This window comes from Esox lucius, chromosome 12, assembly GCF_011004845.1.
Source record: "Esox lucius isolate fEsoLuc1 chromosome 12, fEsoLuc1.pri, whole genome shotgun sequence".
NCBI classification, from domain to species: domain Eukaryota; kingdom Metazoa; phylum Chordata; class Actinopteri; order Esociformes; family Esocidae; genus Esox; species Esox lucius.
Genome location: NC_047580.1, coordinates 23,085,742 through 23,107,203, shown reverse-complemented (window position 1 = coordinate 23,107,203; position 21,462 = coordinate 23,085,742). Strand labels below are relative to the sequence as shown.

Here is a 21,462-nt window from a genome sequence, read left to right as displayed (position 1 = left end):
AGTGACCTACAGAAAGAATGGCAAACAGCAGCTGGGGTGAAGTGCACGGCGAGGATGGTTCGAAACAGGCTCATAAGGGCAGGGCTGAAGTCGTGCAAAGCTAGAAAAAAGATCTTCATCAATGAGAAAGAAGAGACGAGCCAGGCTGAAGTTTGCAATAATTATGCAGTGATCTCTTTTGCAGTGATCATGGCCATCCAATAATGTTTTTCAGGCCTTGTCCCTTGCATACAGAGATTTTTCCAGATTCTCTGAATCTTTTAATGGTATTATGTACTGTAAACTCTTTGTAATTTTATGTTGAGAAACGTTATTCTTAATTTGTTGCATTTATTTGCCTGTCTTTCAGTTGCTGGGATGTTATTTCTATACCCAATCATGTCACTGACCTGTTGCCAATTAACCTAGTTGTAAGATGTTCCACCAGGTTTTTTTTAACATTACACAACATGTTCAGACTTTTATTGCCCCTGTCCCAGTGTTACTGGCATCAAATTCAGTGGACATAAATTTTTCAATAAACAATAACATTTCTCAGTTTCAACATTTGATATGTTGTCTCTATAATTTTCTATTGAATATAGGGTTTAAATGATTTGCACATCATTGCACTGTTTTTCTTTACATTTTGCACAGCATCCCAACTTATTTGGAAAGAGGTATGTAGATGGTACATGTTGAGTTTTTCTGGGATTTTGTCTTGTAGAAGGCTTACTTGATATCTCAGAAGCTGCAATGTGAAAATGTATATTTTCAGCAAAAAAAGTACTATTAACACTAATCTCATGAAATGTAATTGTTAATCTCAATGAAACTCCTAGTGTGTGAATAGGCCCATAGATAGTGAAAGTTTGGATTCCTTACCAGTTGGCACATTTAAGATAAAGCAGGAAATTAAGCAAGGGAACCCAATTATTTTGTATTCCTTATGGCTGCAGAAATTGTCTATTTTTAAATCAAACTCTTTAATACGTACATACGTCGTTTTGTACAAAAAGACTGATACCAATTTTGGGGGGTGAAAAGTTACCTAAGTACTCCAAAATGTTGAAACGTCTTCTATAGCTTCACCTTATATAAGTAGAAATAATGAATTATACTGCCCTCTTCTTGCCGTATGCCAAACTCCCATTAAATACGAAGTTGCCGTCCATGGACCTTTTTACGGCATCTATGCATCTATGCTTTTTTTAAAATTAGTTCCATGTCTGAGTAGACAGATGGCTTCCGGAAACATGTATTAACACTTAGAAATTTTGAGTGCCAATATTTACATAAACATTGCAATTGAATGATAGTTTTCAGGGTTATCCAATCAGCATCTAATTGTCTAAACTCCGCAAGCTCATTAATGAAATAACGGTGGATATCTATTTATCCTGTTTTCAACCCAGTAATGGCCCCTTAAGTCTTCGGAGGAAAACCGGGAAGGATGATCAATTTGGCTGAAACGAAAACAAATCTGTGCGGTCGGTTTACACAATAAAGTAAGCAGGTGCATTGTTTGGATGAGTTGGCAATTGCAGCTTAGATAATTGAAAGCAAAATCGTCTAACGACTTAGGTGAAAATAAAGACTTACTATTGCCTTCTTGATGAAAATAATACATAAAAATGAAAATAGGCCTATATCTGGTACCGTATTACTTAGGCTAAAATAGCCCGCCTATAATATAGATGTTTACAATTCAACTTTTGAACTGTTTGAAAATCCAATATCTCCTTCCTAATATTAACACATAAGCTAGCTAGGCCTTTTATATGCCAAAAGTAAAATTAACAATTTTTAAACAAATCTTATAGGTAGGCTCGCTGCGATTCTTATTTTGCGTTGAACGTTCTTGCCAGTCATCTTAAAGCGGGCAACACGGTTTATTAACCCGTGCAACACGGTTTATTAACCCGTGCGCCCGTCGTAAAAACCCATGCAACTTCAGCCAGGCTATGTTCGGGGGATTAATAGAACTCCCCCAATGGTAAAAATGTAAACTAAAGAAGAGCCAAACACTTTAATATGCATGATACGACAGGGATTTGGATGAGAGACAGATAATCAGGAAAGGAAAAACCCAACTAACATGCATGTACTTGTATGACTAAAGAATATTTTATTTGTTAATTTAATAGCTCCAACAAAAATATGACGTTCCTCCCAAATCAAGAGGTGAGGGGATTCGGTGCCACGTCGTGGCGGTGGACATTTGGTCTTGCTCAAGGGGTTGCATATTGAGATGAAAAAAGTAATGGCTATTTTTATACATGAGGCTTTTTTAATCAATATACTTCGCACGTGACATCCCAGAAGCTTTGAGGGAAAACTATCTAAATCGCTTTGGTCTCTGTCTCCAAAACAGTGTTTGAGGCATAGCATCTGACTCTGCATTAAATAGGCCTACATGCTGTTGACGTCAACACCTTATTGAATAAATCAATAAAGTATTATAAATACGACATATAGGCTATTCACCAATCTAACAGAGGAATAGGCGGGAGCTTAAAAGCATACGGTTCCGCTCGGTGGACAACGAATGCCATTGTTACAGCGAAGAAACAAGTCTCTCTCCCTCATATTCAGTATCTCCGGTAGTGCGTAATTTACGCAGTTTTTCTAATGGCGCCAGGGAAAGAGATGCGCCCCAGTCGTGAAAAATGAAGCGGATAAGTCATATATAGACATTTCAAGCCTTGTTCAGGGGTTCCCCTCAGTAAGTGCTGACCGAAATCTGGTGATTGGTTTTCACCTTGTAAACATTTGGAGACCCCGAAATGATGAAGATAAAATCGAATCAAACGCGGACTTATGACGGAGATGGCTACAAGAAGCGTGCCGCTTGTCTTTGCTTCAGGAATGAGAGTGAAGAGGAGGTAAGTCCGAGATGGAACGGGCCTTGTGATGAAACAGGTTGACAATAGGTAGGCCGGGGATAACAATTACTATGGAAGAGAACAGAGTTATCAGCGAAAGGAAAAGTGGTGAGGAGGCGTAGGCTACATTGCGTTGAAACCAACATCAGTGGTTGCCATGTTTTTGTGACGGGAAACAAACGTACATATTTCAACCTGACAATAACAATAACTATAGACGCCGGACTGAACATGATGTAATAACATACATCCCTGCCTCCCACTTCTGGTTTGCCCCTGAATCTAAGTAAAATGAGTCTTAGTCTTTACCTAGATTGAATACAAGATGCCTTTGGAAGTGGTATACCAGCAGTAGGCGCTATTTCTTCTGGTCTAAATATCAAAACCGACATCACCCTGTTAAATGGGTGTCCTGATTCTCTGGGGTCAATAAACATCCCATTGGACTTATTATAAGAGTAGGGGTGTTAACACACGTGTCATGGCTTAATACCCAACCTGGCAACATTTCCAGTCAGTGTAAGCTTATTATGCAATTTATGTTTGGGCGATTGCAACACAGTGGGCCCAAAAGGTTTAAAGCCATGAGGCAAATATAACCCATGACATTGCCTCATGCAAATGGAACTTCTGATACTGAGATCAAAAAGTATTTGGACAGTATTGGATATGTTTCTGTTTTTTTGGCTCTCTATTTCAGCACTTTGGATTTGAAATGATAGCATTTGAAGTACATACTGTAAGCTTAAATGTATTATATTTTCACTTATGTCAATTATTACTAGGCAGTTAATACTTGGTGGTACCGATCTGGTGCCCCTGTCAGTTGGATGAAGTTATGTGGACATGTCTGGTCAACAAAATGATGTTGTATCAATATTGCAAACATTTTGATTTGGTTTGGAGTGGTCCATGCTGTTGCTTGTGAAATACTGAACCATTACTCTAGTCCTTGTCAAATAATATTTAAGATGTGCTGTGGATTGGATGTTCACCCCTAGGAATGTTTCACATTACGTTTGATTAGAAGTGTTTTGGGATTATAATGAAACCATCAAATTTGTAACTTGGTCACTCAAGAATTCACTGTATTCTTGATAAGCAACTACACTCTTATCCCACTGTCTTTTGTAAAGCAGACTGAAGCAGGTTTTTCTCTAGGGCTTTGCATATGCTTTGATGCATCTTGTTTCTTTTCATTTCCAGCCTTACTAATGTCAAGTGTACCCATGCCATGATGCAGCCACCAACCGTTTTAACATAAGGAGGCAATTACTTAGTAATTCTACACAGTTTAATCTGTACTTCAAATGTATTACTTTGACAGTGGGATAGATGTACACTGAACTAAATTATAAATGCAACACTTGTTTTTGCCCCCATTTACCATGAGCTGAACTCAAAGATCTAAGACTTTCTCTATGTACCCAAAAGCCCTATTTCTCTCAAATATTGTTCACAAATCTGTGTTAATGAGTATTTCTCCTTTGCTGAGATAATCCATCCACCTCACAGGTGTAGCATATCAAGATGCTGATTAGACAGCATGATTATTGCACAGGTGTGCCTTAGGCTGGCCACAATAAAAGGCTACTCGAAAATGTGCAGTTCCATCACACAGCACAATGCCACAGATGTCACAAGTTTTGAGGGAGCGTGCAATTGGCATGCTGTCTGCAGGAATGTCCACCAGAGCTGTTGCCCGTAAATTGAATGTTAATTTCTCTACCATAAGCCGTCTCTGGTTTCTGGTTTTCACTTTACAGGGCAGATTGCAGACGTGTGGGTGAGCGGTTTGCTGATGTGGACGTTGTGGATCGAGTGGCCCATGGTGGCTGTGGGTTTATGGTATGGGCAGGTGTGTGTTATGGACAATGAACACCGGTGCATTTTATTGATGGCATTTTGAATGCTAACCCTGACGAGAACCGTGACGAGATCCTGAGGCCCATTGCTGTGCCATTCATCGACGACCATCACCTCATGTTGCTGCATGATAATGCATGGCCCCATGTTGCAAGGATCTGTACACAATTCCTGGAAGCTGAAAACATCCCAGTTTTTGAATGGCCAACATACTCACTGGACATGTCACCCATTGAGCATGTTTGGGATGCTCTGGATCAGCGTATACGACAGCGTGTTCCAGGTCTTGCCAATATCCAGCAACTTTGCACAGCCATTGAAGAGGAGTGGTCCAACATTCCACAGGCCACAATCAACAACCTGATCAATTCTATGTGAAGATGTGTTGCACTGTGTGAGGCAAATGGTGGTCACAACAGATACCGACAGTTTTTTGGACCACCCCGAACCCCCCCAATACAGTGAAACAGCACATTTTAGAGTAGCCTATTATTGTGGCCAGCCTAAGGCATACCTGTGCAATAATCATGCTGTCTAATCAGCATCTTGATATGCCACACCTGTGAGGTGGATGGATTATCTCAGCAAAGGAGAAGTACTCATTAACACAGATTTGTGAACAATATTAGAGAGAAATAGGCCTTTTGGGTACATAGAGAAAGTCTTACATCTTTGTGTTCAGCTCATGATAAATCGGGGCAAAAGCAAGTGTTGCATTTATAGTTTTGTTCAGTGTATGTACGGAGGACAGAGGTAGGGCTTGTTATTTAGAAATACATTTACAGATAATTTTCAGAGAGCATGTAAAAAAATTTCATGTTTTTGTTTAATTAATCTTACATATTTGACGCACATATTTTACCTAAATTCCGACTACATTCATTAAGGCAATCCAATTAAGAAATCACAGAAAAAATCTACTTTGAAACCATTTATGCAATGAAAATAATGTGGAAAAAGCAGCAAAATTAATAGTTTTTTAATTGACCTTCAGCCAATCAAATCAACAAGCCACATGATGTAGAAGCGAAGTGCCACATTCCGCTAAAACAATGCTGTCCACTAGCACTACCACTAGTTTACGCTATCTAGTTCGCAAATATGTTTGTATACAAATCTTGTTGTGTTTGTGATGAACGTGCAACCCCCCTGCTGCCATTTCCAGTCACATAGGATCGCCCAAACCATAGAATGCCGAGTCAAATTCATTTTAAAATCATTTTAAATCCCACAGGTGCTGCTGGTGAGTAGTAGCCGTGACCCAGACAAGTGGATCGTTCCTGGTGGAGGGATGGAACCAGAGGAAGAGCCCAATGTTGCTGCAGTGCGAGAGGTTTGTGAAGAGGTAGGCTGAAGTCAAGTTCAGTTTATTTTTCATATCCCGGAGAATTATTTGGTTACTGAGAAGGTAACACAACTGTGATCAGTGTAGATCTTCTGTCATCGTAACTCTTGTTGTTACAAAGTTTTGTTTTTGATGTACCAGGTTTATTACGGTTTGTGAACAGCTATGCATTCTTTGAACCTACAGTGGGGAGAAGTATTTGATGCACTGACGATTTTGCAGGTTTTCCTACTTATAAAGCATGTAGAGGTCTGTCATTTTTATCATAGGTACACTTCAACTGTGAGAGACGGAATCTTAAACAAAAATCCAGAAAATCACATTGTATGATTTTTAAATAATTAATTTGCATTTTATTGCATGACATAAGTATTCGATCACCTACTGACCAGTAAGAATTCTGTCTCTCACAGACCTGTTAGTTTTTCTTTAAGAAGCCCTCCTGCTCTCCACTCATTACCTGTATTAACTGCACCTGTTTGAACTCGTTACATGTATAAAAGACCTGTCCAAACACTCAATCAAACAGACTCCAACCTCTCCACAGTGGCCAAGACCAGAGAGCTGTGTAAGGACATCAGGGATAAAATTGTAGACCTGCACAAGGCTGGGATGGGCTACAGGACAATACGCAAGCAGCTTGGTGAGACGGCAACAACTGTTGGCGCAATTATTAGAAAATGACTGTCATCTTGAACTCCAATCTCCCTCAGTCTGGAGCTCCATGCAAGATCTCATCTCGTGGGGCATCAATGATCATGAGGAAGGTGAGGGATCAGCCCAGAACTACACAGCAGGACCTGGTCAATGACCTGAAGAGAGCTGGGAACAAAGTCTCAAAGAAAACCATCAGTAACACACTACGCCGTCATGGATTAAAATCCTGTAGCGCACGCAAGGTCCCCCTGCTCAAGCCAGTGCATGTCCAGGCCCGTCTGAAGTTTGCCAATGACCATCTGGATGATCCAGAAGAGGAATGGGAGTAGGTCATGTGGTCTGATGAGACAAAAATAGAGCTTTTTGGTCTAAACTCCATGTTTGGAGGAAGAAGAAGGATGAGTACAACCCCAATAACACCATCCCAACCGTTAAGCATGGAGGTGGAAACATCATTCTTTGGGGATGCTTTTCTGCAAAGGGGACAGGACAACTGCACTGTATTGAGGGGAGGATGGGTGGGGTCATGTATCGCGAGATCTTGGCCAACAACCTCCTTCCCTCAGTAAGAGCATTGAAGATGGGTTGTGGCTGAGTCTTCCAGCATGACAACGACCCGAAACACACAGCCAGGAAACGAAGGAGTGGCTCCGTAAGAAGCATCTCAAGGTCCTGGAGTGGCCTAGCCAGTCTCCAGACCTGAACCCAATAGAAAATCTTTGGAGAGAGCTGAAAGACTGTATTGACCAGCGACAGCCCCGAAACCTGAAGGATCTGGAGAAGGTCTGTATGGAGGAGTGGGCCAAAATCCCTGCTGCAGTGTGTGCAAACCTGGTCAATAACTACAGGAAACATATGATCTCTGTAATTGCAAACAAAGGTTTCTGTACCAAATATTAAATTCTGTTTTTCTGATGTATCAAATACTTATGTCATGCAATAAAATGCAAATTAATTATTTAAAAATCATACAATGTGATTCATGCTTTGTAAGTTGGAAAATCTGTTCTCCCCACTGTAGATGCTCCTCAGTGGATGCTATGGGCTAAGTGGTGATGGAGGAGTGTCTTCATTGAGAATGTATAGTATGTTTATACATGGAGTAAAACCGTAAACTGAAGAAATTACCGTGATATAACACCATGTTAATAGGATCCCATCTTCTCCATGACCATAAACCACTTTGGCCTAGTCTTTAGTCTTTTGAAATGAACCTGCCAATTCATTTAAACTGACCATTTTGTCTTTCCAGGCTGGTGTCAAGGGGACTTTAGGGAGGCTACTAGGAATTTTCGAAGTAAGTTGTTTTGTGTTGCTTATTATTTAACTCTGGGTATGATGAACCATCAACACCAAGGGCCCATATTTCTGAACATTAGCAAAAGAGTCAGGTTAGGAAAGCCGATTTGTACTAAAATCTGCATGTTATACAATGCTACATTGTAGCGGCTCCCATTAGCCTTGAATGAAGTGTATCAAGATCAGACAATAGGTAAGGTAAGGCATTCTCTCTTTCTTTTTAAAAACTATTTGGCACAATGGTGGCTCCATCATTTTCTGGACATACTTGATAGTTTTTCAGATGAAATGTTTGTATGTATCTAAGTGTAAACTGTACAACCCCCACCCTTTTTATACTCGAGGGGCAGTCCTCAGGACAAGGGACACTGGTCTGTCAAACAAATGACATCAAACTAAGTTTCACAAGTGCCATTGTTTATTTACAATCAAAAGACAATAAACACCAAAATAAGGGTAGGTCTGACTGCAACCACGATAAACGAACGAGAATATCAACCAGGTAAGGAATACCTTGGATGTACTATGCACACATTGGTGAAAACAGTTTTCGCACGATAAAACACACGAGATGATACAGTAGTTAGAAATTAGCACACAGGTGATAAAACACGAATAAATATCCAAGGCTCACCTCCGTGCTCTACCCTCATCAGTCTCCTGCCGGAGCAGCAGACCAGATTAAACTCGTGGGGAATTGGACCAACATTTAACATAAAAGAAAATAAACGAGTCAATCTGCCAAGGCACCCTATATATTTTGCCTGAATATACCGCACAATTGCCCGGGTGGACTAGGCAATATAACCAAAGTCCACTAAACTTGTGTGAGGGAAAACATGCAGTGATAGCGCCTCCACTCACTGTAAAACAAATTACACATTATAAACACAATACATTCTAAAAGTTCAGCTTTATTAATACAAATATTCTTTATTAAAACATCTGTACAAATACGAATAAAAACACACCCCTCGATACTACCGAACACACCCCTCGATTTTACACGTTCCCAACTTCCAACAATGGCCTCCACTAACCACACCTCTGACTAACAAAGCTGGGAAACAAACAACTATCTCACAAACTTTACACATATATATATAAAACCCACACGCCACCTTTAAAACCGTAGCTTACATAGCACCAAGTGCCATGGCCTTCTTTGTCCAGAGTGGAACATGCATTCGTCCACCTGGTTCCACCCGTATTTTATACTCCGGGGGAACCTACACCACTAGGACCCTCTGGGGTATAGGCGAAAGCCTATAGGAAATCCTTTTTCACTCTACTTTACACAAGAAACTGGCAGAGGAATTCACCTTTCAGTAGAACATTAACTGAAGGCCAAATCTAAACCAGAGTTGCTTGCTAAGAATACTGCAAAGATTCCTGATTAGCCTAGTTACACCTTTGACTTTTAATCGCTTTGTAAATTGCTCTCTGTCCATGATCCCCTACATCTTGACAAAGCCTAAAGAATTTCTGAAAGAATTAAGGGTAAATATTGCACAATCCAAGTGTGCAATGCTTTAAGGGACTGGCTAATGCAGATTTATTTGCTGCTAAGAGTGTTTGTAACATTAATACCTATTTAAATTAAGAGGTATCATTTTTCATTGATAATTTTTTTCTTTCAATTGAGAGATTTTTTTTTTAGAGGTTGACTAAAGTAATCACAGTTAAATCCACTTAAATCAGATCTTCTGAAACAACTTCAGGGCAGATTGTAGAATGAACCAGCCGTTCTTACATTGAAACTTTTTTTAATGTTCGCCAGTATAAGCCCTTATGTTTTTTTCTTGATTCCTTCTTACTCAGAACACAGACAGAAAGCACAGAACATATGTCTATGTCCTCATCGTTACAGAGATATTAGAAGACTGGGAAGACTCTGTGAATATCGGTATGTTAAATATTGGTACGTTGATTCTAATTTGGGGTGTTTTTGAAAAACATCATTCAGAGACATTGATACTGTTCGTACAAATACAATTATTCTATATTCTTCATAGGATAGAATTTCTATAATTACTCCACAACCATATCTATTTTTCCAGTCCTTTTCTTGACTTTGTTCTTTTATCCATTTTGACAGGGAGAAAAAGGGAATGGTTTAAGACTGATGATGCCAGCAGAGTATTGCAGTTCCACAAGCCTGTACAGGCCTCGTACTTTGGGCATCTGCAACAGGGTTTCATGAGTAGCAATGGGGCACCCCTGGTGACCAGGATAGAGGAAGGAGAGCGCTCGCCTACCTACAATATCAACAAGAGCTCCAAAACGACTATAAGATAGCTAAAAAAATATATAATTCTCAACTTTTATGTGCTTATTTTTCTTACTTAATTCTACAAGTACTACTACAACTTCTTTTTATACCTTTGACAGATTAACCGAAATATTTGCCTTGCCAACCTTCTTGTGCCACAGTTGAGGTACAGACTTGACAAGTGTTGAGTAAAGAAGATATAAAACTTTGTAACTTGAATGTTTTTTTTTTTTTTCTTTTTATGAATAATTGCATGAGATATTCCAAAACTCTTGGAACAGTCCTGCTTGGTCCCTCGTTCATCTCTGTTATAAATGTGAGATTTGTTGTTGAATGCAATATTCTGTTGGGGTGATGTAAAGTAATGGTGTTGAATGTGTTTGCAGAAGACTAAGGGTTCTGTCATGTTTTACTGACACGTTGACATGCCCCTTCATGTGGCAATCGTAAGAATGACATAACTTCTTACCGTGAATCGTGACATCATCAGTATAATACATTCTCATAACTGTTTCAAGTTAGACAATATGACTGTTGACAGTATTTCATATGACATTCTCTGTTTTCCTTTTTATATATATTCCCTGATCCCATAACAATCCATCGCTTTGCGTTATGATACGTTAGGCCTGTGGGAAAATTGCCTATTTTGCAAGTTTTTAAAGTTATATGGTTTTGTCTTATGTCTGTTGTAATGGGATTATCTGGTACAAAATTCTCTCTTACATTGAGGTATCTCAAACTTTGGTAAGGGGCACATTTAACCAGAACATTGTAATGCAAGTCCTACCTGCTTTTTCATGTGTTGTTGTTAGGCTCCCATGAAGATCAATTATTGATTGGATTTTTAATTCAAGGACCAGAAAGACAGAATTGTGCATGTTGTCTGAACTTCAGGGTAAAGAAAAAAGAACTTGGTTTTGGTCTCAGAGATGTGCTCTTGAAGTGTTTTAAATCAATCTTGAATGAATGAATGAATCAAGCTGTCCATCAAGAGTTTGGGAGTACTGTTAAGTATTTGTGCACTTTGTTTGTGTTCAAGGAAAATGATACCGCTGCTGCATAACTTAAGTACCTTAATCTAGACCCCACTCATATTAATGTCTTCATGGTGTCCACTTAGATAATCATGTCCATTTACTCTGTTATTATTATTTATTTTGTATTGGTATAATGAGGAGAGTTTCAGTCTGCACTCTCTTGTTTGTCACAAATTGGACATTTCAACTTGCTAACTGGTTAAAATGAATCCTGTGCCACTTGTGACCAGTTAGCAAGCAGGACATACCTGCCTTCACATATTGTGACCTGCACATGAATGCGTCATTGATGTGTGTATCGAGTGACTGTGTGTGTTGTAGTAAAAACCGCATCAAGTTTGTTGCACAACAGATGCAACGCCAACATAAATCACCTGCATGTCCGGGTTAGGACACGTTTACACCTGGGATTGAATCCATTCTGAATTGTATTTCTAACATGTGTTTACACTGATGTAGTTTTGCATAATCCCTCACATGAACACTGGACTCCTTTTACTTAGGTTGATTTATTTTTTTGTTTGTTTTTTTGCCAGGCATGTTTAAATAGGTCTTAATTGTGTACTTTTGTATGTTAATCATTGGTTATTCAAATTAGTAATTTAAAACTAGCAAAATGTATTAATCAGCTGCATGGAGGACGCTGATGAAAGTCTCATAACTATAGTGATTCTGGCCCTATTGGGACATTTAAACAGGAATAACTGTGATTGATAAGTATGTTAATTAAGTCAGTTAGCAGATGCTCCTATGAGAGAATCACCGTAGTGAGTGCATTCATTAATCAGCTTACTCATTGCTGCCACATACATATATACATTTTTCTTTGCACAGTTTGTAGCATAGACTTCTTGCAGTTCCTTGCTGGTATGATGTTGAAATACTCATTCAACAAAAATGCATCTGTGAGAACCCTGCTATAGATAAAAACTCGTTGGCTATGGTGTGAGCCAATTTTAATAATTATGTTTTATAAAAATGTCAGGCCCCCCAACCCTCCCAAGAACAAACAATATACTTGTTGTCCAGGGTGTGAGAAGCAGACTGGCTCTGACAGAAGAGATTGCTCCACTGAGCATCAATTTAGACAAGTATGTGGGTTGGCAACGAAGAACAAGGATATTCTATTCTTGCTGACCTGGATTGGGCCAAATCTACACTTTGCCCCATCTGATCTGGCACAATAAGCGGTTTAGTTTCTTTATAGTTTCTCTGACCATTCATCATTGAAATTTCTCCTATGCCAAAGTTTGAAGTTTTACACAACAGCCTCCCAACCTTGAAATGGCTGAGTGTGATATGGGTGTCCGTTTGTCTGGTTGACTGATGGATGTGTTGCATTTTCTTTTGAAATGGTTATGCATTATGTACTAGTCACTGCCAGTCATGCAGTGAGTTTTTATTTTACACTGACTTTGAACACATGTTTGCATGTGAACTGCATTTTGAATTAACTTTAGACCCTTTCTCTGTAGAACATGTAAAATTATCAAATATGTAGGCCTACTCAGCAAGATTTAAATCAGTCATGCAATTTTGCCCCAGGACAAACTACTGGTACATTACTTTTTCTTACTATCTGGCCAGTAAGGATTTGTAATTTCATTACATTTCTAGGTATGCTGAAGTTGATCTGAGACCTGTGACAAGACTGTGATGGTTGATGGTGCCATCTAGTGGTTATAGGTCACCTAAACTGGTGACAGTTTTAGGTGAAATGCTCCCCATTACTTCAGTTTACTGGTAAACTGAATGGATTTAAAGGGATAGTTCACTGAAGTGACAAATGTTGGTTTCCTTACCCTGTTACGCAGTATATGGATGGATACTAAGACCAGGATGAATACTTTGGTTTATCTTCCCTGGCAATTGTGGCACAAATTCCATTCAAGTTCCCATACAAGGGTATTTTGGGCATGTGTGAAATGCTAATATCGGTCCTGTGAATTGATTTGGATTAGTACCACAAATGGCAAAATGTTTTGGAAACTTTAATGGAACCTGGATAGCTTTCTTTTTGTCCATAGACTGGTTGCCTGTGAAGGCAAAAATAAAATGTTGTAATTCCAGTGAACTATCACTAAGAGGGATATGAAGAAAATGCTATGAATAAATACATCTCTTGCTGACTGGTGTTGTTTATATTTTATTGATCATGATATCCAATTTGGCATAAATGGAACAAAGTTTGTGAAGATTGTAAGATGAATTATATGAATTAATAAATCACCAGTATTTCTTTTTTTTCTGGTTTAATTTCATTATGGAGCAATGCTTTATTTAAGAAACAAAAAGCATAATGTTTTCATCACAAATTCAAGTATATTACATTTAGCGACATATTTTATTTTTTTACAGCAATCATATTTTATTATACTGTACAAGAACAGAATACACGCTTTACTCCTGTGGTGGTTGCTGTCCTCTGCCATTTCCAAAACCACCTCTCTGCAACACAAGTTGACACATTTTTAGTCCATGAACATCTGAATTGGGCTACAGTATGGCAAGGTACTAGGCTTGGGCGGTATCTAGACTTTAGGCTCCAGGAGACTTGATTGAGACATTGTCCGTATCCCCAGAAAAGTAACATCCCTCTGGTTCACCTATTTTTCCTCAATGCAAGGCAATATAATCCAGAATGCCTCACCAGCTGGGCTATACAATATGAATTATCCTTAGTACTCATACTTCATTGTAGTACATCACAATACAGATGCTGAGCAGCGAACTCCTTAGTACTTGTACTTCATAGTAGTACTTCACGATACAGATGCTGAGCAGCGTACTCCTTAGTACTTGTACTTCATAGTAGTACTTCACGATACAGATGCTGAGCAGCGTACTCCTTAGTACTCATACTTCATATTAGTGCTTCATGATACAGATGCCGAGCAGCATACCCCTTAGTACTCATACTTCATAGTAGTACTTCACGATCCAAGATGATAGGGAAGTAGGATCTAGCTAGTCGCTGCACTTCCACCACCCACTGTACTTCATAACTCAATCTGATGTATATTAAACTTCATGATTCAGTCGATGAGTGCAAAGACCATAAATTGCTTGACCCAAAGATTGCTTTGACGTCGGCAACTCTCAATATGTGCACATTAAGGCATTTGCATAACAAGCTTGATTGGAATGAAAATTGTACAAGCTAACAGGCAGGCCACAAACCGGCTAATAACAGAGCAGTTCAACACGGGGTGGCAGACTGGCCTTTCAGAAAGCTAAACTTGTTGGTCCATGTCACAGATGGGTTATTGCAGACGATCACATTGGCTTCTACAAAATACATAAAAAACTAATCCAGTGGGAACAGGATCACCAGCACCAGATAACTGAGTGGAAAAACATAACCTGACTTGATGAATCACAGTTCTTGTTTCGTCACGCCTGACTTTATGTACCCATTCTGCCTGGTGTTAACGGTAAGGTCTGATGGCGGTTGTGTAATGATGTGGGCAATGGTTTCCTCAGCACAAGTTAGGTTCCTTGGTAACTACTGAGCAATGTTGAAACACCACAGCTTATCTGAATCATCTTATCTGACCAGGTCACAATTCACATTCTGGGACAGAGACATGACAGTTCAGTTTAGCAGCCAGACTGGCAGGCTCACTCTGGCATTGCCTCCAATCGCGCACATCACTCACAGCGCTGGCAACTCCTTCCCTCTAGCTTATCAGTCACCAATAGCATTCAGTTCAATAGTAGGCTACAACAGTCCAGCCATTTGCCTCTCCATATAGACTCTTAAATTTCCCTAACCACCCCTTTTCCCAGATTCTAACATGTCTCATACTGAACTGCCGGTTCACAGCAGGTAGCTAAAGTAGCAACATGTTATAACACAATGTTATAATACAAAACCTCAAAAACGTTAAAGGTATTGAAAAACCCTTGTCTGGCCACTTCCAAAACCCTTGGCCTACCACCCACGCCTGCACAGCACCCGCCATTATTTCAAACGCTTGGAAAAAGGGTGGACTTACAAACTGGAACTCGAAAGCTGCACCGGCGCCTGCTTCAGCCCTCTTGTCTGCACCAGCTAAAAGGACGGAAGATCATCATTCACAAACCATGACAAAGCAAACACTGCCAATGACCTAGTGCGTTCATATCGTCGCAAGCTTATTCTCCAGCACCATAAACAGGTGACTTGGGCCCTTACGTGGCGCAGCAGATCGTCTGTAGTTGCCTCTTGTCTCCTCCTTCACGGTTAAACCTGGCTGGCCTGTCACCTCTCTCACCCTCCATCCCTGAAACTGAAGGATGTAACACCTGCGATGTTCACATCACTGGAAATATCAAGAAAAACACACAACACTATTAACCCTATGTTGAGGTGGCTTGGAATTTCGTCACCAACTGAGGTATGATCATGAGTCTACGTATAGAACATGCACTTATAAACATTACATATCCAGTCCAAAATGGTTGGCTTAAAAAAATACATTGTTATTTGCAAAAGTCCCAGATTGCATCTTGAGGTGCAAAGACCAAATATTTTTAAAACAAGAGGTACAAGTATTGTTTTAAAAATATTATCTTTTGGGGAATGAAAGCCTTTTCCCAACTCTGTCTTTAGGGACCATCCGACATTTCACATTGGTTGTAGCCCCGAACTGAAACACCTGACTTAATTACAAAAGGGTTAGGTAAGATTTTATTAATTGAATTAGGTGTTGTTGGTTTAAATGGTTTGGCACAGATGCTCAAAGAGGAAATCTTCAACTGTTCTGAATTTGTTTTGTTGCATTATTCTGAAGTGCCAGGTGAAACAGACATGGTCACAATAAGAATTCTACCTTAAGGCCTGGGCCGGGCGGTCTCAGGATGCTTTTGGCGACGCAGGGTGGCAGGAACAATTTCTGGGGGCTGTTAGATTCTGTCTGATCCATGAACAAAATAAATGCAACCAGAAGTGAGGGGAGAGCCATCTTTATTCAGCATGAGTCCATGATGTTGTCCTTCCGTTTCTCATTTCTATCTCTTCCATAATTACAGAGGCAACACAGTCTTTTATGTCAGGATACATAGGAGGTGACCAGTGGTCCTAACCAACCATTACACATTCCAATACCCTCCAATAAGAAAGGTTTATCCTACAAAAGACCCTTGTATGGTATGTTCCAACCTATGGTCAATGGACCTATCCATAGAGCCTATGTCATTCACATGGGCAATTCCTAGCAGGAGGTATGGACAGAATGTATGGACAGGATGTGTGGGGCAACACGGGCCAAAACACCATTTAAGCATTAATAGATTTTAGTGTTAATTCCGACATGACTTTAAGTTGTGACAAGAAAATGTCTTATAATGTTTGAGATAATAGTGGACAATCAAACTAGGCTGTAATGTACCTTGATTGCTAGTTTTGAGACCCGAGCCAGAGAGAACCACGCATGCGTATAGATGTGCCTCAGATTTCACCGATAAATAAAAAGACCCGTTATCATTGAATTGTCAATGCTTAATTCAGCATTAGTGTCTTTCTGCAGGTGTGTGCGTATGTATAGGATTTGGGTTAGGTATCATGGTTTTCTATACTTTATGTTTTCCTGGTCCAGAACATGCAGGGAGACAGGGGTGCTCATGACTGTAGTGACGTCAAATGTCAGCATCAGCACACAATGGAATTAATAATAATAATATTTTATTACATTTGTAGAGTGCTTTTCATTACCCAGAATAATCTCGAAGTGCATAATTAACAAGAATTAAGACTTAACAGGAACTGAATTATGTATGGTATTTTATGATGTTGTAAAAAAAGTGTAATGCTTCTTATGAGTGGACTTCAGGTGACTTTCATAAACCAGATTCTCTGATCTGTTCCTGACCCCGATCTACACATCAGTCATAAAGTACATCCATGTGTCCTCCACCACCATCTGGTTTGGGTCTGCTACTGCCTGCTGCAGAGATAATCTGCAATGCATCATGAGGTCTGCAGGAAGGATAATAAACTGCAACCTGTAGGGCCTCACTCATTCAGTGAGACCCTACATGACTCCAGGGCATGGAAATGTGCAGGCAAGATCACTGCTAACCCATTCCACCCGTCACCCATTGTTCTAAAAATTCTCCTCAGGCAGGCGAAGGACTGCCTGACAGTACAGGTTAATCATGACCAAAAGCATTCTGCTGCCTAAACAGTTTTTTTTCCATGTGCTGTGGACCTCAGTAATCAGCCTGAAGTACTGAATGACAATTGCATCTGTTGTAGAGAAGACCAGTCAAACAGAGAATGAGGTAATCCCTTCATCCGCCCAGAAACAGCCACTCACTGGCCCCTCTGATCATTCAGCGCAGCAGTGGCTGGAACGAACTAGATCCCCCACATGCTGGTCATGATAAAAAGAAAACAACTGTTCGGTTGTGTTCTCTTCTGTACTGTTCAACCAATCCAGAAAATGTGGAGGAGTTAAGATAAGAGTGTTGCCAGAGATAGAGCATGAACCACAGCACGCCCACACAAAGACACCCTGGTTTTGTTTCGAGGCCACAGGGACTTATCTTTATCCCTGGTCACACCAATTTTACAATCCAACTTGTTTCCCCATTCAGTGACCATGTAAAAAAGGCTGTGGCATTCCAGCTAGTCCAATGACACTTAAATGAAACCTCTCTCAAGTGTCCAGATGAGGGTGGAATATCACTCTGTTTACTTCAGTCATAATATCCCTGTGCCACAGCGATCACTAGGGCTTGTTGTACAGCAAGGCATGGAGGCATCGATAGGCTTCCAGAATAAAGAGTTAGCCTTCTTCCATTCTAACATGAGCAGGGAGTATGGGAATTCCCCCTGGACAACAATTCATCGCCTACATGTAGTACAAAAGGAACATGAGTTGTGCTTCAATAGAATTAATGATCACACACAAACATTCCAGATGCTCTGATGCCCTTTCAGGTACTTTAATGGACATTAGAATATTTAAAATCAATGCAAGTTTACATTTTCTTTTTCAATGTATATTACTGCCATACTTGCCATTTCTACAATAGTCAATGCTACCACCAATATTGCTGCTTATCTACAGTACTCTTTTTAAACTGGTGCTATGTTCTGTGTTATGTATACAATCGCATTATCCTCTTGATATATTTAAAGCTGTGTGTAAACATAGTTGTAGTGTGCTATGCCACCATTCATAAGCTTATTACACTCATATGAATCTAATATTTTAACAACTCTATCAATTGCTGCTAGGTCATACTGTTATGAACATTACTGCCATACATTCCATATCTAAATGTTCAATAATACTACCCAGATTGCTGCTATATTGAATTACAACCCAGATTGCTGGTAGTTTGTCGGGTGCCATGTCATAAGAATTTCATTGTACAGGATGACACTTTGTTGTTTGCTACATTAGACAAATAAACCTTGAAACTTTCACCCTTATCTTTCAAAATTGTAAACAAGACACATTCCAAAGTATATATAATTCACAACAGAGATGCTGGATGCCATCAATCCCAGGGAAGACATACTGAACGTGACTGAGCTGAGGACATGTATGTCTAGAATTTGATTTTTGACACAGCTGTTGCTATGGTCCCCCCTTTGCTTAATGAAGAGGCATCTTTGTTAAAGTGTCAAGTTTAAAGTGTCAAGGTTGAGTCTTTTGTCATTCATTCCAGTCATTGGCAGCTTTGAAAAGAAAGATTACCAATGGGAGTGATTACTTTAGGAATGACCAGAGTAGTATTTACCAGAGCAATGATTTCTATTGGGTTGGCAGACATTGAGGAGTGAGTAGAGGTAAAGTGGGGATTACCCTAGGAGGTTCTGGTATGTGTTTATGCAGCAAGGGCCAGTTTATCTAGCCTGGCTGATGTGACCCAGTATGTAAGCAATGCCACAGAACAAAATAATCACAGTGGGTCCTATTGGTGACAAACCAGATAACACATGTAATTTATTGAGGTGACTGTTAGCGCAAACCATGTAAAAAGTCTAGGATTGGTAGGATGGTAATTTTTACAACAGTAGGTTTTACAGCATAGATGAAGGAGGCTTTGTTGCAAAGCAGGTCCAATAACTTGGATAACTCTCAGTGTTTCGGTTCATCACAATAGCATAACATAACTCAGATAATGTAAAAACAATGAAACACACTGTCTAAAACAATGCCACAAAATTTGACTATCAATTATTTTATAAATCCTTAATACCAATCTGTTACAGCTATCTTTTGCAAATGAGCCTATGACTTTGTTGTGGCCTGGCATCAAGACTAAAGGATAGCATTATTTAATTGCCAAGCTAAGTTGAATAATTGCCAGGATTCCGAAACATGTTGCAAACACCAATACAGATGATATAAAAAGTCTACACACCCCTGTGAAAATGCAAGGTTTTTGTGATGTAAAAGAATCAGACAAAGATAAATCATGTCAGAACTTTTTTCACTTTTAATGTGACCTATAATGTGAACAATTCAATAAAAAATATACTGAAATCTTTGAGGGGGAAAAATGAATAAAAACCTTACAATAAGTGTGCACATCTTCTTATAACTGAGGATGTGGCTGTGTTCAGAATTAACCAATCACATTCAAACTCATGTTAAATAGAAGTCATTACACACCAGCCATCATTTAAAGTGACTCTGGTTAATCACAAATAAAGTTCAGCTGTTATAGTAGGATTTTCCTGACATTTTCTTAGTTGCATCTCAGTGCAAAAGCCATGGTCCGCAGAGAGCTTCCAAAGCATCGGAGGGATCTCATTGTTGAAATATATCAGTCAGGAGAAGGGTACAAAAGAATTTCCAACGCATTAGATATACCATGGAAGACAGTGAAGACAGTCATCATCAAGTGGAGAAAATATGGCTCAACAGAGACATTACCAAGAATTGGACGTCCCTCCAAAAGACGAGAAGAAAACTGGTCAGGGAGGCTTCCAAGAGGCCTACAGCAACGTTAAAGGAACTGCAGGAATTTCTGGCAAGAACTTGCTGTCTGCACCATGTGACAACAATCTCCCGTATTCTTCATATGAATGGGCTATGGGGTAGGGTGGCAAGATGGAAGCCTTTTCTTACAAAGAAAAACATCCAAGCCTGGCTGAAGATTGCAAAAACAAGCATCAAGTCTCCCAAAAGCATGTGGGAAAATGTGTTATGGTCTGATCAAACCAAGGTTCACATTTTTGGCCATAATGCCAAAAGGTATATTTGGCACAAAAACAATACTGCACATCACCCTAAGAACACCATACAAACAGTGAAGCATGGTGGTGGCAGCATCATGCCTTGGGGCTGTTTTTCTTCAGCTGGAACCGGGGTCAAGGTGGAGGGAACAATGAACAGTTCCAAATACCAGGCAATTTTGGCACAAAACCTTCAGGTGTCCATTACAAAGCTGAAGATGAAGTTCACCTTTCAGCTCGATAACGACCCAAAGCACACATCCAAATCCACAAAAGCATGGATTCACCAGAAGATGATTAACGTTTTGGAATGGCCCAGCCAGAGCCCAGACCTGAATCCAATTGAACATCTGTGGGGTGATCTGAAGAGGGTTGTGCACAGGAGATGTCCTCGCAACCTGACAGATTTGGAGCGCTTTTGCAAAAAAGAGTGGGCAAATATTGTCACGTCAAGATGTGCCATGCTAGTAGACTCCTACCCAAAAAGACTGAGTGCTGTAATAAAATCAAAAGGTGCTTCAACTAAGTATTAGTTTAAGGATGTGCACGCTTATGCAAACAGGTTATTGTGAGTTTTTTGTTTTTTATATTTCCCCCTCAAAGTTTTCAGTTTGTTTTTCAATTGAATTGTTCACGTTATAGGTCACATTAAAGGTGGAAAAGTTCTGACATGATTTATCTTTGTCTCATTCTTTTACATCACAAGGCATTTTAACAGGGGTGTGTAGACTTTTTATATCCACTGTATGTTGCAAGACATCTCGATAGTACCTAGCGTAACGACCGGGCCCATAGCCTATTCGCAATTTCTGTCCCTACATAAAAAAAACTGTCCAAAATCTTTATAAGCCACACTTTCGTTGCATTACGCTACTCTACTCGTATGGTGGGCAACATTTAGGCATTAAATGAATAAAACTATAGCCGTTTGTTAGACCATC

The 21,462-nt window shown here is 39.7% G+C and overlaps 1 protein-coding gene across 2 annotated transcripts; it reads left to right on the top strand.

Annotated features, from left to right (window-relative positions):
* Positions 1–2,297: 2,297 nt before the first annotated feature.
* On the top strand, positions 2,298–13,582 carry LOC105022746 (diphosphoinositol polyphosphate phosphohydrolase 1). 2 transcript variants are annotated; one of them, XM_010891427.4, is made up of 5 exons: positions 2,298–2,864; positions 5,965–6,075; positions 7,985–8,029; positions 9,853–9,952; positions 10,130–13,582. In XM_010891427.4, exons 1-5 carry the CDS (start codon positions 2,766–2,768, stop codon positions 10,327–10,329), a joined length of 555 nt encoding a protein of 184 aa, XP_010889729.1. In that variant the 5' UTR covers positions 2,298–2,765; the 3' UTR covers positions 10,330–13,582. The 2 variants fall into 2 exon arrangements, with proteins under 2 accessions (XP_010889729.1, XP_010889730.1); XM_010891428.4 differs by having other exon boundaries at positions 2,313–2,864; positions 9,853–9,937.
* The last annotated feature ends 7,880 nt before the right edge of the window (positions 13,583–21,462 follow it).